The sequence below is a fragment of the Emydura macquarii genome, unplaced genomic scaffold, assembly GCF_026122565.2.
Source record: "Emydura macquarii macquarii isolate MOO-44397 ecotype Brisbane River unplaced genomic scaffold, CSIRO-AGI_Emac_v2 contig_2676, whole genome shotgun sequence".
Classification (NCBI taxonomy): domain Eukaryota; kingdom Metazoa; phylum Chordata; order Testudines; family Chelidae; genus Emydura; species Emydura macquarii.
Genome location: NW_027132813.1, coordinates 42041991 through 42056603, shown reverse-complemented (window position 1 = coordinate 42056603; position 14613 = coordinate 42041991). Strand labels below are relative to the sequence as shown.

Genomic DNA, 14613 nt, shown 5'->3' with positions numbered 1-14613 from the left:
ACATCATGCAAGAAAATATATTTTTCTGAGTAAATACCTTGGTTTAGTTGTGTAGCCTCTATAATCTGAATTCCATTCACAGAACACTGTGCTCCATTCAGTGGTATTAAATTCACTGTACCATTGAGATTTTCAAACACGCAGTGCTCACTTTCCAAATCAAGGCCATGGAGAACTAAAATACCCAAAAGCAAAGACAAGACTTATTTTCCTAGCAACTAATGAGACTTAGATTTTTTTCCCCATTTATTGTGGGCACTCACCATCAGGCATTTGAGTATTCATTATTCTCTTTATTCTGGACAGTATTCTTTGTCCTCTCTCCACCATCCATGTGGACATTTGATTTGCCTCTTTTTTTGGTAGGAACAATTTTTTTTTTTTTTTAATTCCACTGAACAAGAATGCCTTCCAAACAACTCTTAACTTGGGGGAGCAATTATTTTTATCTGCATTTATAACTTGGGGGCAAGTATATTTCATCTGAAAATACAGTATATTTATAAAATATAATACTTAATACTTCTCTGCAGTCACAATGATTAAGAAATAGTCAAGATAGGACAGAACCGCAGGCTTCCCATCCCTGTGCTTACTCCACTAGATCACATAGCTTTTTTCCTTCTCCCTCTCACTTACCATGTGAATTTTCAGGGAAAAATAGTTTCTGTTTTTCACCATAATGAAAAACATTTCATGTGCCATTCTGCCAAACATTTCAGAGGCTGGGACTGACTGTAATTTAATGGAAGCTTTACAGCCACAAAACCGGGCATATTTGGACCAAAGAAACAGATAATAAATATTTGCCCAATTCTAATTTCTCAGAAGATATGGTCTATCAATCGAAACTACTATCAGTGCCACTTGATATAACATATGCCATTCAGTACTCCAGAATTAGCTCTCATTCCAACATCAAGAGAATATACAGGTCAGTACAAGTGGGGCTTGTCTCTATCAGTCTGGGGAGCTTCCGGTAAGACAACACAAAAATGCTGTCAACATGCTAACAGGTTGAGCATATGAACATGTCTTCACCACAGCAGCTTACTACATAAAAAAGGGCAATGTATTTTCATGGGGTGCTGTTTCAATTTTGCAATGACCAGATTAATAATGCATTTCATGGTGCATGAATCTGAAGGTCTGCCAAACCCATTAACCATTTAAAAAGTCATACTATTAGTCATTGTTTGAACCAAGTCCCACTTAACTACAAAAATAAAAATCACTGTATTGAAATGCAGTTCTCTTGTGTATTTTGTTTTTTAAAAGATTATTAATGTACATTCATAATCAACAATATATATAAATAATCATTCTAACTAAAAAGGAGGATACATTTTAAGTATGTCATATGTTTGGATGTTGGAAGAGAAATGGACATTAGAAGGAAGGATGGATGTGAAAAATGCCTCATCTTTCTTACCAATATCCTGTTCTGTTGCAGCATCTTCTCTGCCAACATATGTTTGGCCCTCCTAGATAGGGGAAAAAAAAGCTATTTTTTAAACAAGGTAAGATATGTTTTCATTACTCACCCCCACAAACAGTACGTCGGATCATCTTTCTTGTTTACACATAATATTTTGATTATCTAGTAACAATTTTAAACTGCTTTATCAGACAATCTTTATTATAAAACTGTACTGAGAAAAGCCACCTTGATGGTTCTTCAGCAGTTAATCTATATTTGGATTTCAACTCAAGGCTTATAACCAGATGAATGAAAAAACAATAGAGTTGGCAAGAATGTCACACATCTGTCATGGGCTAAAGAGCTGGCCCTCAGGACAGACCTAGGCTCTAATTGATTGATATTTTAATTTGAACAAGTTATAACCTTTTTATAGCTGATGTCACAGTGCTGGAGAAATGTAATTATCACTTACTATAGATTGCAAATTAATACTATAATTTAAAAAGTTGTCCATTTAAAAAGCATGAGGCAGATAAAGACAGCAGAAACATAGATGTATGTTTACCTTCAAGTGATACAAGATGATGCCAGTACTGAGAAGATCATCATCAATGCCAATGAGGTGAGGCAGTTCAGAATCTAAAACAACACCAATTCCTTCTTTCCTAAGGGCTAAGGTTTGTTCCTAAAATGACAAAAATGACAAAATTTACTCTCTCCTCAAGGCAGACAGAGAGTATTACTCTTAATTCTCTATTTAATTAATGAATAAGGCAATGTCTACACTACACATCATTTGAGCATAAGGTATGTGTAGCTACACAAAACAGAGAAAAGCAAGCTATGGCCACACTGTGTTGTGTAGCTACATGTGTCAGTGGAAGGCTTTGGCTGGGGAGGAAGCAAAGGGTAAAGGCTCTGGTAGCTTCCCTCTGCCCGTGCCTTTCCTCATTGCCTCCCTGTCAGAGCTTTTCCTCCTACAGAGAAAGTTTTGGGCAGTGCAGAGCTATCAGAGCTTATTGTTGGAGACTTTCACTGCAGCGGGAAAAGTCTCCAGCAATTTCCCTGGGCTGAAGCCTTTCCCCGCCACAGGGAGTTGTTGAAGCCTTTCTCCACCACCGGAGTCTTTCCCTGCAGTGGGGGTAGGCTCCAGAAGTAGGGAGGCAGCTGCAGGGTGCTACACTGCTATTTTTAGATAGGGTAGGCAATGTCTGAGTGATTAGAGAGCCTGGTAGGGTACATACCCACAGGGTTCAAGCATGTCTATGCTCTACTCACCTAAGCATTGCCTCAGTGACTACATTACTATTATACCCATACTAAGGAAGCATGTAGCATATGTAGTCTACACACCACCTAAAGGAATGTGCAGTGTAGACATACCTCAAGTTGAACACTGTACAAAAGATCACAAGGAAATAAACAAAACTGAAAATTTAGATTTCCGTTTTCAAATGGGAATCCAAGCTTTCTATCCAGCAATTCTATAAATGTGTTATGTAGGAATACTCAGTAAAACAGCTGTATTACAGAAGATCAGGAGGATTAATTCAAAATAACATGATTGTAATGTTGGCTGAATGAAAGTTATGTACTACTTTTGGTGTTGTACGAAGAGTTTGGTTATTCATATGGAATTTAGTAAGCATAAGGGATGGAAAATTGAAAGTTCTGTTTGGCCACTTTATATATATAATCTTTCTCAATAATCAGCCTGGAAGACTGAAAATCCAACAAGCTTGAGTAAGTAGCAAAATCTATAATGTAACAGAAGCACAGATTATTGACAGTAGTAAATAAATATTATAGTTTCAGCCATAATTTCAATTGGGCACAATTCCTCAAGTGCTGGATTCCATTGGGACTACTAATGGATAAAAGTACTATTCAGCATGCGTAAGAGTGGCAAACTTTAAGTGAAATGATTTCTGGTAACATCTTTAAAACCTAATCAATACTGTAATCTAATGTATATAACAAGACTGGGTATGACAGCTTGTTTTGAAATAAAGTTTAGTACAATATTTACATAAAATAAAAAACAGGGTTTAATGTAAAGGTACCTTTATTGAAGTTTCTTTTTAATTTTTGTTTTGTTTTTAAATATAAACCACACAGCATAAGGCCAAATGGATCAGGATTTCTTTTTTTTAAACAAGTGAAATTGACATTGTAAAAAAGAGAAATTAATAAATCTCACAACTGCATATCTCAAAGTATACACTTTTCTAGTGGCACTTGTAAAGACAGAACTGTCTAGTGACAGTGGAGTGGCTATTGCCCATTCATTTCATTGATATGTACTCTGTATGATCTTGCAAGACCTTATGTTTGCACATATTGACAGACTTGCTATGCAAGTTCCCCTAAATACAGCAGGTTAACATAAATCTGAACAGTATTTTCTAACATTATAACATTTTAGCCTGAATGAGGCAATGACAAGACAAACACCCACAACCAAAAACAAAAACAAAAAATACAATGGTAAAATATGAATTAAAGTTTTCAAGCATTCAGAAAAAAATGAATTTGTGATTAATGCTGCCCTGCAGCTCTCTGACATTCAAATTGCATTCAGCTACTCCTGGATATTTTAAAAGTGGCACTTCATAAAACTAAAATGTAGAGCTTAAATCATTGTTCGAGTGAAAAAGTAATTTCAGACAAAAACATCTATCACATATTAAATATTTATTGAGTGGGATCTACTGATATACATAATTTATAACGCTCTTATATGACAAGACTGAATACTTAAAATGCTACAGGTTGGTAGTTGTTTGCAAATTGCTAGCACTTTTGGCCCAATGCAAGAGATAAAATATATAGACCTAAACATATTTTTTCAGCAGAACAAATCACTTACTAACATCCTTTGCTGAGTCAAAAATAAGCTCGCTAAGATGTAAAGAAATCATTATTGGGGGAGAAAAATCAATTACAAATAATTAAGAGCAATGAAAAAAGGTTCTGCGTTTAGGCTGGTGTACAAAGTTTAAATTTACTGACTATTAAAAATAAAATGGTTAATTATGATTTAAAAGTGATGTCTTGCTAATTTATTCTGATCTAAAAATGGAAAATACAACTGAATTCCATTATCAAGCTCTTATTTTGGCTATGTTCCTGAAAATTACATACACATCATCCAATCTATTACTGTATGTACTACAGGCAGAGTTTGTAGCATCACCCTAGTTAAGAGTTCCTAACACTTTCCATTTAAGACCCTATTTTCAGGTGTTTATAGCTTTGCTGAACTTAAACCGTTTGGGGTGAAAAATCTTACATGTCAGGTTTCTGCCTCAGACAGAGTTGTTGGGTTTTTTTGGGGTTTTTTTTAAACTTTCAATTAAAATGGGGGGGGGGGGAGATTAAGGATCACATTCTTACTAGTAGTATGTTAGAGTACTAAATTCTCCCAAGATTCTATCTGCACTGTGCATGCTCCAACCCTACACAGCTCCTATGTGCTGCTGGACAGACTGCACATGCTCTATCCCCACAGAAGGCAACTGAGCTTGTTTCATCCTGGGGCTTCAGGACTGAGCAGGATTTTCTCTGCAATTGCTCCTCCTGGCAACCAGGGACTCCTTGTGCACTGGGTCAATGGAAACAGACCAGGGATACTGTCTCACTTGTGCTCTCAATAACCCCCTACTAGCATCCAGGCAATGTAGAGAAGGAGGAAGTTGCCTGAGCTGTGAAACCACTGGGAATAGCATTCCTCTTTAGTGAGTGGTTCACACAGAAGACAACAGCCTACTACTGCTACCAGTTACTTCATTAGCTCAAGTGGTAGAGGTCTGTGCTACAGATCTAAAAGATCCACTCCTGCCAATCACCCATTTGGGGGTCGATACGGTTACATATAATACGTGTTTGCCAGATTGCTTTTTTAAAATATTAGAAGTATACAAGGATCTCCATATTGTCCTATGTCATCCCCATATTGTCCCTAGTGCACAGACTCCCAAACATGCACAAACGTTCTGAGAAATGAAGCCATAACACTCATTTCAAGGATGTCCTTTCTATGAAGTTGGGACACTTTTTAAAAAGTATATCATAAAGAAAAGCTTCCTCTGAACCACAGAACTCAGATGTACAGTTTCACACAGTTTTTTCATCAGGGTTACATAAATCCATCCATAGCCATTATGGTGGCACTCTCTTGGGTTCTTCCATTCTTAGTTCCAGCCAAGTTAGCTCCTACACAATACCACAGAGAAAAGTAAAAATCCTGTTCTAGTTTGATCAGTGTGCTATGGGTGGGTATGGAACGGGTCTCACTCACTCACTTTTGTTTATGTCAGTACAAGGAAAGTTGTCTTTCCCTACTGCAACTCCTACCAGAGTAGGGGAGATAGGGTCAGCAAGGGAGCAAAAATAAATCCTACTCCTACTGGCAGCTTCTTTTAATTCTTGTTAGCAAAAGGAATGATCAGGTGAGTTTTTCTACCAAGATCTGCTGTTGGTCCCTCAAGGCTGACTCCCGCCCATGGTCTCTGGAACGCTGTGACCCAAAGGTCAACCTCTTCTTTGTGGAAAACCAAGTAGTAAAGGGAAGGAATAAAAAGAAGGAAAGCCAGCTAAGTAGAAATAGACTTTGCATCATCCCACAGGTCACAATAAGATCAGTTCCCATGGAAGCAGGATCCACATTTTAAATAAGTTAAAGGTCCGTAAGCATGACATATTTATGAGGTAAATAAATGTTTAGGCTTGTTCCATCGCTTGATTCCCCTGGATTAGTACAGCAATTTTTTAAAAGTTGTGTATCAATAACTCATATTATAGAGTGAAAAAACTGTCAAAAATTATAATTTTGAAAATGTATAAAAACTCAGGGTGCATCTTCTCTTCACTTATCTCTGAAGAGAAAAAAAATATATTGTATTCATTGGCCATTGAAAATAAAAGAAAAAGGCCAAAGAATAGAACACAAAGTACCAAACAGTAATATAATAAGCTGTAGTTTTACACTGAAAAGTGACATTGTAAAAAATAATTTTTTTTTGGAATCTCACTAACTTCCATGTAAAATGTGCTCAGTTTACAAGTAAATGCCCAGATTCAGGAAAGCAACCCTATCCAAGACAGCACTTCAGCATGCTTAATTTGAGCACTGCTTATGCACTTCCCTGAAACAAGGCCACAACTATTGGATTTTAGTTGTTTATTTAAATACCAGCTATGTGTTCTTTCTTGTTCTCACATGATCAGAAACTAATATTCTGAAATTGCAACTTCGTTAACAATTCTTTGGAAGATCAGAGTGCACTCACTCCCCAGAACTATATTAGTCTATAGTGTTAATTAGGAGTAAAAGCTTTTATGGCCCAATCTTTCAATGAAGATCTATTCTACTTAGATCTCTATTAAGATCTACTTCATTCTACTCTTCATACTTTTGAAAGTATGGTTCTAAAATACTTGTTTGTATATTTCGGCTAGGCATATTGAACCATCTCAAATGTGTACCAAAAATATGCAGTTTGTGTAGATAAAAAGGAATTAAAATATTGTTTTTGTACCTTCACCTGCCTGAAAAATGGAAATCGCATTCCATATAATTTTTCTTTAAAGTCAACAGTACAGTTACTTGAAGAAATGTAGAGGATCCAGAGGACACTTCAAATATTCCCTGATCAGTGTAACAATGTAAGCAGCATCCAATTAGTCACACTTTCTAATGCTATTGGCACTGCACATCTGAAAATGGTAAATAATTATACTGCCCTTTTAATAAACTGCTCCAAGATGTTCAGTTTAATTTCTATTACACTTTCCTCTGCAAAACTTAATTCTTTAAATGTTGAACCGTTAACTGTTACCATACAGTTCAGAGAATACATTGTGCAGACATTTCTGGTAAAACAGAACATTGCAATGGCTGAGTAAATTGTCCAGATGTCTATATTTAAATTATGCAAAAATACATAATTCAAATTAAAGAAAGTATGTGTAAAAATATGCAATGGCAAAAGTCCCTGCATTAATAGTTAACAAGACTCCATAACCGGAGCAGGTTCTTGTGGTAACAGAAATTTTGGATGTATTTGATTTGAATAAAAATATATTTATAATATCCTGGGTTCACAATGTTTGAAAGTCTTTTGTGGACAACTATACATAAAAGAAGTTCTTAATTCATAACTGGTTTTCCTCCAGGTATATATTTATGTTTTTACAGGTTTCCTTTTAAATACTTGAAATAAATCTGCTTCCTTGGAACAGATAAAAAATCTCCATCATTCTGCATATTGTAGGAATGCTTATGAATGCCAGGCTGCTAAAACAGGTTTTTTGGGTTTTTTTCCAAAATAAATGAATAAGAACAGAGAAAAAAGAATTACATAAGCTATGCATATAGAGAAAAATTTAGGCGAAACAGTGGCCTCTTTTTTATAGGTAAGTGGAGTGCCTATACAATTTCAAACTGATCTAAAGCCCTACAATTTTAGGCACAAAGGAACAAGATCTAAAGTTCTCCTTGCTTTTATAGGCTTTCATTACAACTTGAGCACTGTATCTTAATTCTGCATATCTGTTTGCATTTCTTTTATTATTCTATGTGAAATCTTTAAAAAGTCTGTCATATAATTATGCCTTTAAAAAGTTAAAAAAAATACCATGAGCATAAAATGACAATGAATAAATGCAATTAAAAGCTACTCATTATACTTAAATTTTACATTGCTATACTGTAAAAAAAGTTAATCCTCTGTTTATATAGCACTTGTCTTTCAGAAGAATCAGATACCAAGTTACACTAACCACTTCCTTAATTACAAATACATGGCCCAATCCTGCATTTCTTGTGTTCCCATAACTCCCACTAATTTAAGAACACTATCAAACCTCGCAGGAAAAAGCAGCACACGCTCATAACTTGAAAGGGTCAAAGCCAGAGTCTGCATGTGGAGGAGAGAACGGGAATAAGAAATGGAGCATGAAGGGGAGAGCAAGTAGTGTGGAGATGGAACTGGTTAACTGGGGCCAAGAATCACACACATGGATCTGTCCCAAGGTAATTTTCACATCACATAAACAAGTTTGTAAGACTGGTTCTGATCATGCCTCTTTGGTAGACTTTGTCTTGGCAACAGCTGGGATGTTTGCTGGGCTGTGATCCAAAGGCCACTGAAGTCAATGGGAGACTTTCCATCAAATTCAATGGGCTTTGGATCATACCTAGGGACCTACCAAATTCATGGCCCATTTTCATAAATTTCACAGTCATAGTCTTTTAAAAATTTGAATTTCACAGTTTCAGTTATTTACCTCTTACATTTCACGGTGTTGTAGCAAAGCATGAATATGTATTCAAAAACAGCAAAATAGAAACATGTAAAGCCCTTAAGTCAGCATTTCTTAAACTGGGGGTCCCAACCCAAGATGGGGACAAAAGGTTATTATAGAGACAGGAGGCACAGTATTGCCACCCTTATTTCTGCACTGCCTTAAGAGCTTGGTAGCCAGACAGCAGCTGTCCAGGCACCCAGCTCTGAAGGCAGCACCACCAGCAGCAGCAGCGCAGAAGTAAGGGTGGCAATAAACCATACCATGCCACCCTTACTTCTGCACTGCTGCTGGTGCGATGCTGCTTTCAGAGCTGGGTGCCCAGCTAGCAGCAGCCACTCAGGCCACCCAGCTCTGAAGGCAGTGAAGAAGTAAAGATGGCAATACTATGACCCCCTTATAATAGCCTTGCAGTCCCTTTTGGGTCAGAACACCCAGTCTGAGAAACACTGTACTTTTGTATACTTTTACCCTATAGTAAGTATAGAGTAAAAGTACACAAAAGACCAGATTTCACGGGGGGTGGAAGGAACCAAATTTCATGGTCTGACATATTTCACAGCCATGAATTTGGTAGGGCCCTAATCATAACCTAACGCTAGCACCACTTTTAAGTCTTGTGGTGTACATAGAGGATGGGATGCGACTCCAAGAGAGTATCTGTGGAGGTATTTTGATGAAGGAGAGCACATGCTTAACACTGAACTTAGAATTTAACCTTATACAAAAAGAGTATTTTAATAGCTAACATAAGAAAGGGATTACATACTGCAAAAGTGTTTATGTTTTATCTAAATTAGCTGAAGAGTTTTGTCTCTTTAATTAAACAGGAACCAAACAAAGAAAATGGGTTTTTTTAATCTCATTTGCATTAAAAAGCTTTTTCTTTGCTTTTTCAGAACATTAACTGGTGAATATGGACAAAGCACCATTGTATAGAGAATGATACAAAAATAAAAGTAAGATATACAGATCCCAACGAGAAACAATTTAACTAGGCAAATTTTATAACTCTTAAAATCAATTTAAAACATTCTGAAATATGCAAATTGCACACACAAATACAGAAGAATAGAGTTTCTTGATTTGAGCTTCTGTTTACAATATCTGATATTCAGTTAAAATGTTTAAAACTATACATGAATGTGAATGTCTACAGAATCATCCTGTTTGTTTATTTCTTTTGATGAAAACCTCTAGTAATTCATCCAGAAAAATAATTTTGGTTTGCGCTATAAAACTTCACTGGCTGTGGAATTCAGTTTGTTTGGCTTTATGACTAGCTGGCAACATACAAGGAGGATTTACAAGTTAAATTAAGTATAAATGAAAACTGACTAAGTCAGTAACTTTAGGAACCTTCTGTTTGTCACTTGGGGAGTTGGATAGTTACAGTCTGCACAGGATTTTACACCTAACGCAAAGTAATGATGATTTTGTTTTTTCTATTAAGAAACAAGTAATATATTTCTAATGATATGCAACATGGATGTGTGATTATATATTCCAAGAAACACACATATGTATGGTTATAAATAGAATTTGACATTACTGAATCATTTATTCAGAAATTTGGGCAGCTAAACATTTATTTGTATTTAAAAAGAGTAGTTGAGCAAGATGGTTAAAGAACATAAAATATTTCTAGAGCTGACCTGAAGCCAGAAAGAAAAAGGAAAACAGCAGAATAATACAAAAATCATTTTCCTCCTATTTTCTGTAAAAATGCTGGACACCAGATGATTACATGGTCCATTATAACATGTATGTCAGGGCAAAGTGCAGCAAAGTGATATGAGGAGCTGTTTCTCTCTTCTAAAAAGTTCTGCTTTCACATTTGTCACTGCAACAGAGATCATGCCAGAGGCAACTCTGCAAATGCAGAGCATACTGCATACTGACTTCTAATGTGTTTTGGCACCAGGAATTGTAGATTAAGTAGTGACAACTTTAAAATAATGCTTTTTATAAAAATAATTGTGCTAAGCTTTGGTATTTTATTTTAAAAACCACACTAAAAGGATTGGTATTCCCTGTTTCATATGCAGGGCCCTATAAAGATGATGATTTCGCAGACTGCACAGCTTAAATTAGCCCAATACAGCAATCTTTTCAACTGTGAGGAAACAGGAGTGGGCATGTGGCTCTTAGTGTATAACAGCAACATGTCGCAGCCCTATTTTGGGTGGTGGGGATGTTGCAGCCAATTTTATACTATGGTGTCACCATTTTCTCAGGTGCTTACTCATAAGAACAAGGGGACATTCAATCAATCAATCTATAAGTCTAAAAGGTGGCAAATTTAAAACCAATAAAAGGAAATACTTGTTCATACCATGAACAATTAAATTGCAGAACTCGTTGCCACAGGATGTCTCCAAGGGTGAAAACTTAGCAGGACTCAAAAAGGGACTGGACATTTATATGGATAAAATGAATATCCAGAGTTATAGTTAATGTCAACAAATTTTGAAAGTCTCTCACAACTTAAACCAAACCAGCTACTAGAGATGAGAATGTTTCTTGCATCTTTCTCTGAAACATCTGGTGCTGGCCATTGTCAGGTTGCAGACTGGACTAGAGGGACCTCAGATCTAATCAAGAATGGAAATTCCTATGTGCATTCTTTGTAGCCACAAGCACTGAGCTCTAGACACCACCACTACAGAAAGCTTTACAAATATCAGCTAAGTAGGAGAGGACTGGAAACAAGTGACCTTTAAAGTCAAAGTCCAAATCAGCAAGTTATTTGTGTTAATATAGATTTATGTTTTGAAAACTAACTTCACAAGTAAAAATACTTCAATCCTTAAATCTCCTCACTGCTCCTGTATTCTGTAGCCCATTTAGTAAGATCAGGCATGGTTCTGAGACCCTCTACAATTGATACAACTTGGGTTGTTGTAGTCTATCTAGGAAAATGATGTGGAAAAGGTCAGATTAGCAGCTCTGACTCTAACATCTTTATGTAGCTCTCAATGTTTAGTTCCACAGGACAGTATTTTAGTGGTAATGTTAAAAGATTTTTGCTTTAATTTTGTCTGGGAAACAGAGTTTATAATGGTTTTTCTAGTAGTTGATAACAGCATTCTCATCTTACATTTTTCCAGAAATAATTTGCTCATTTTCACGAAGTCACTGACATCAAATACAGGTTGTCACTTATGGAAAATTTTAATGCAAATTAAGAGTCTATTAAAAGGTCAAAAATAGCACAAAATACTTTCCTTTTGATCTGAAGTCAAATGATCAAAGATGTTACAAGGACAGAATAAAATGCCCTTTAAAACTATCAATTTGATTTTGTGTACACAAAGCATAAAATAATTGGCGCTCTAGCACAAATGGCATTAGTAATTGGTTACGTGTCATAAATGGCTATGGATTTCGATACTTTCCATTTGTAATCCTGGTTCACTCAGAAGAAAAAGGGTAAATTCTTGCTATCAGGTATGTGAATCTGCCCTTAATTGTTTATTTCACTGAAAAAAATACCAGTATCTGGACACACCTTTAAGTTTGATTATTAATGCAATATAAATTATATAGTATCCTCTAAATTCAGTGATTGTCTAATTTAGCGTTTTTATACTGCATCTAGTAAAAGCCATGAGAAAAAGACACAAAAGCCTTTAAACCAAAGAAGCAATCTTTATTTTAAGAAAAAGTCATTCTATTTATCTGATAAGAACAATATGAGATTTTACAATAAGCACCATGTGAGAAATAACAGTTCCTCAATCCACATGTTTGAATTATAACTATGAAAGAAGGGTCTCCATTTCAGTTATGGAATACAATGAAGCGCAGTTTCTTGGCAAAAAAGATAAAGACATTCATAAAATACAATGGGCAAACAAAAGCAATAGGAGATGAAATCAAAAGATGTGAATATAAGTAATACTTCCCAAAAACATATTCCCTGGGGAAACATGTTACTCCTTTTAAGATAACCTGCTCTTAAAATCAAAATGAATCTATGTTTATAGATGTATACTCTGACATTATTCCCTAATATCAAGGTCAGCAGAAATATTCCCACTAAGGAATCCAGACTTGCATAGTTTAGACATTGGAATTAACGACTGACTGATATAAAGAGCTCCCATCATGCTTTGCTGAAAAGATCAAATGGAAGTAACCAGGAGAGAACAATTCTATTACTGTCTTTATTGCATTACCCACCCCACGATCCTTGGTAGAGTCTTGGCCTCCTCACACTTGCCAAAGATCAACATGACCTAAACATTTTTGATTCACGCTCCTCCCAGCTAATAAAAGCCAGTGAGGAACAGCTACACCCACTACTAACAGAAATTATTAATGCTTCCTTCAGAGCAGCAAACCAGTAAAACTCCTTGAAAAATGCAACAGTGTTTGCAAGCAGCTCCCTCCCCTATTCCTGTTTCGTGTCTTTGGACTGAGCTAGGGAGGCCTGCCCTGCACCCTTGGCACTACAAGCCCCAGCCCTCAGCCACCTCTCCCCAGGTCTCGCTCTGCTCTGTGCACTGCCCGTTGAGCTCCAGAGGCAGCATGTGGCAAGGGGTTGGCACCAGACCACTGCCAGTGCCCCTCTCTCCCCTGCCCCTTGCACTCCCAGAGGTGCAGCCATGACCCAGGAGTGCTGCCATGGGCAAAACTTGGGCCACATTGGTGCACAGGCTGTGACCCTTTAAAACTCCTCCAGAGCGCAGCCTCTGGCTCCTATTCCAGGCCAGGATTTGGCTGCAACAGCAGCAGCTCTCAGCAGCTTGGTCTTTCCTGGGCTCTTGTCCCCCTCCTTAGGGGGAAGGAGGATGCTTCTGCTCTGCATGCTCCAGTCAGGCTGCCTTGGGCTGGCAGCAGGACCTCACAGCAGTGCTGGGGAACCTGAGTGTCTTCACCTTCTACCTGTAAGTGACCGCCCCTCACATGGCAAGTGGAGTTGGGGAAAGGAAATCCAGATGTGCCAACCTTTAAGATGCAATACAGGCACAGTAGAGTACAGTACTGTATTTGGTTTTGGTTTTTTTCCCCCCTCTGTTGCTGCCTGATTGATTACTTCTGGTTTCACATGGTGTTCGGTTGACCGGTCAGTTCCTAACTCTAGTGTTGGTATCTTTGAGTTTCTACTGTAACTTGCTGAATAGTCATCCAGGATTAGAGGAATGTTCAGAAGTGATTAGCAATTTAGGATTCCTTTACTTCAGGGTACACAACAGGGGACACCTTAGAAGGGCCTGATCTGCAAAGGGCAGGTGTCCACAGAACTTTTGGAGAATCAGAACCTTTAAGATGTTTCACTCAGTGCACTCAAAAAAATGGTTCATGTAAAATTGCTAATCGCTTTTGAAAATCCTGGTCTTAACTTCTGAATTAATTTTTTTTTTAAATTTCTCGGCAGAAATTTTGCTCACAAAAACAAAGTTCCGTTATAGCCCCTCTTTTAGTTATATTTTCCTAACTTGGAAGCAGGATTCTGGCCACTTGGTTCATGCATTTTGCCAAGGTTCTTAACATTTACATTTTATAGCTTCTAAACTGGTAACCAATGAATTAAGACTACTTATCTCTGCCAGAACTCTGTGGCGATGAGATTGTCCTGCTTTCTGAAACAGGAGTCAACATTTGGAGCATTAGATCCAGTTGGGAATTTTTTCACAAAATTATTTTTCATTTCAAAATGTTGATTCATCAAAACTAAAACAGTTTGTGGGAAAGGGTCGATTTCAATGAATTTCACATTTTGAAAATTTTTTGAAAATAGTTCTGAAGTTGTCTGAAGGTCCCATTTTGACATTTTTTAAACAAAACCCTGGTCTACACTTACCTGGAAATTCGGCGGCAGTCAACAGGAGTTACGCAAGCTACACAGAGTAACTCCTGTCGACTGCTGTTCTTCC

The 14613-nt window shown here is 37.0% G+C and overlaps 1 protein-coding gene across 1 annotated transcript in view; it reads right to left on the bottom strand.

Annotated features, from left to right (window-relative positions):
• Positions 1–14613, bottom strand: part of KIF16B (kinesin family member 16B) — a 224372-nt gene that overhangs the window by 114649 nt on the left and 95110 nt on the right. The window contains exons 13-15 of the mRNA XM_067565282.1: positions 1989–2108; positions 1433–1484; positions 38–175 (exon numbers count right to left, since the gene is read on the bottom strand). Coding sequence (XP_067421383.1) covers positions 38–175; positions 1433–1484; positions 1989–2108 — 310 coding nt within the window. The remainder of the gene's footprint in view (positions 1–37; positions 176–1432; positions 1485–1988; positions 2109–14613) is intronic.